General features: G+C 47.2%; 1 protein-coding gene across 1 annotated transcript; it reads right to left on the bottom strand.

Moving 5' to 3' along the window:
• Positions 1-464: 464 nt before the first annotated feature.
• EMH_0097710 (uncharacterized protein) lies at positions 465-1,381 on the bottom strand (the record flags this gene model as incomplete). The annotated part of the gene is made up of 2 exons (XM_038021965.1): positions 465-653; positions 1,208-1,381. 2 exons carry the CDS (start codon positions 1,379-1,381, stop codon positions 465-467), a joined length of 363 nt encoding a protein of 120 aa, XP_037879149.1.
• Positions 1,382-1,456: the final 75 nt, after the last annotated feature.

Raw genomic sequence — 1,456 nt, 5'->3', positions numbered from 1 at the left:
AGAAAAAGAAAGAAAGGAGACAGAAAAAAAGAAAGAAGGAGACAGAAAAAGAAAGAAAGGAGACAGAAAAGAAAGAAAGGAGAAAAAGAAAGAAAGAAGGAGACAGAAAAAGAAAGATAGACAAAGAAAGAGAAAGAAAAAGAAAGAAAGAGACAGAAAAAAAGAAAAAAGGAGACAGAAAGAGAAAGAAAGAGACAAATAAAGAGACAGAGAAAAGAAAGAAAGGAGACAAATAAAGAAAGAAAGGAGACAGAAAAAGAAAGGAGACAGAGAAAGAAAAAAGGAGACAGAAAGAGAAAGAAAGAGACAAACTTTATAAGCTGTCTTGCATCTGTCTTTTGTTGTTTTATGTAGAGGAGAGGCCCCCTGCAGCAGCAGCAGCGCGGAGGTGAATTGAGCCTGGGGATGGCCAGCAGCAGCAGCAGCAGCAAAATATATTAGTGCTTCGGTTGTGTTTCCCGCTGCTAGCATTGGGCCTCGCCCCCCTTCTCCTGCTGCTGCTCCTGCTGCTGCTGCTGCTGCTGCTGCAGCAGAGCTGCTGCTGCTGCTGCCAGCTGCAAAAGAAATGCCTCCAGGAGAAGATGCTCCTCCTCCACCTCCTGCTGCTGCTTCTGCTGCTGCTGCTGCTGCTGCTGCTGCTGCTGAATGCGGGCCTAGAGCAGCAAGATGAGCAGCAGCATACAACACCTGCGCGTTGCTGTCACCCAAATCTGCTGCTGTTCGCAGCGCCTCTCCTGCAGCAGCAGCAGCAGCAGCAGCAGCAGCAGCAGCAAGAGCAGCAGTATAGGAATAGCAGCAGCAGCAGCAGTAGAAGTGGCAGCAGCAGCAGTAGGAGCAGCAGTAGCAGCAGCAGTAACAGCAGCAGAACAAAGACAAAGACAGCAATAAAATAAAAAGACAAAGACAAAGACAGAAACAAAATAAAAATAAAAAGACAAAGACAAAGACAAAAACAAAGACAGCATTAAAATAAAAAGACAAAGACAAAGACAGCAATAAAATAGAGACAAAGACAAAGACAAAGACAGCAAAAAAAAAAATAAAAAGACAAAGACAAAGACAAAGACAGCAGCAAGACAAGGTGTATGTGCACCTGCTAGGGTTGCGTTTGTCTGCCCCCCCAGGCCGTATCTCCAGGCTAAGAAGCGAGCAGTGTGGGGTGTTGAGCCTCGACCTTCATTCATTGCCTGCAGCAGCAAACACTCACAGCTCTGCTGCTGCTGCTGCTGCTGCTGCTGCCGGTGCTGCTGCTGCTGCTTGTGTTGGTGTTGGTGCTGGTGTTGGTGCTGGCGCTGGTGCTGGTGCTGGTGCTGGTGCTGGTGGTGCTGCTGTTCTTGCTGCTGCTGCTGCTACAGGTGCCGGTGCTGCTGCTGCTGGTCATGCTGCTGTTCCTAGTACTGTTAGTGCTGCTGCTGCTGCTGCTGCTGCAATATATATATATATATATATATATATA

The sequence above is a fragment of the Eimeria mitis genome, genomic scaffold (assembly GCF_000499745.2).
Source record: "Eimeria mitis Houghton genomic scaffold, Emh_scaff9623, whole genome shotgun sequence".
NCBI lineage: Eukaryota > Apicomplexa > Conoidasida > Eucoccidiorida > Eimeriidae > Eimeria > Eimeria mitis.
Note: the sequence above shows the minus strand (reverse complement) of the source record. Positions and strands in the feature narration are given on the sequence as shown.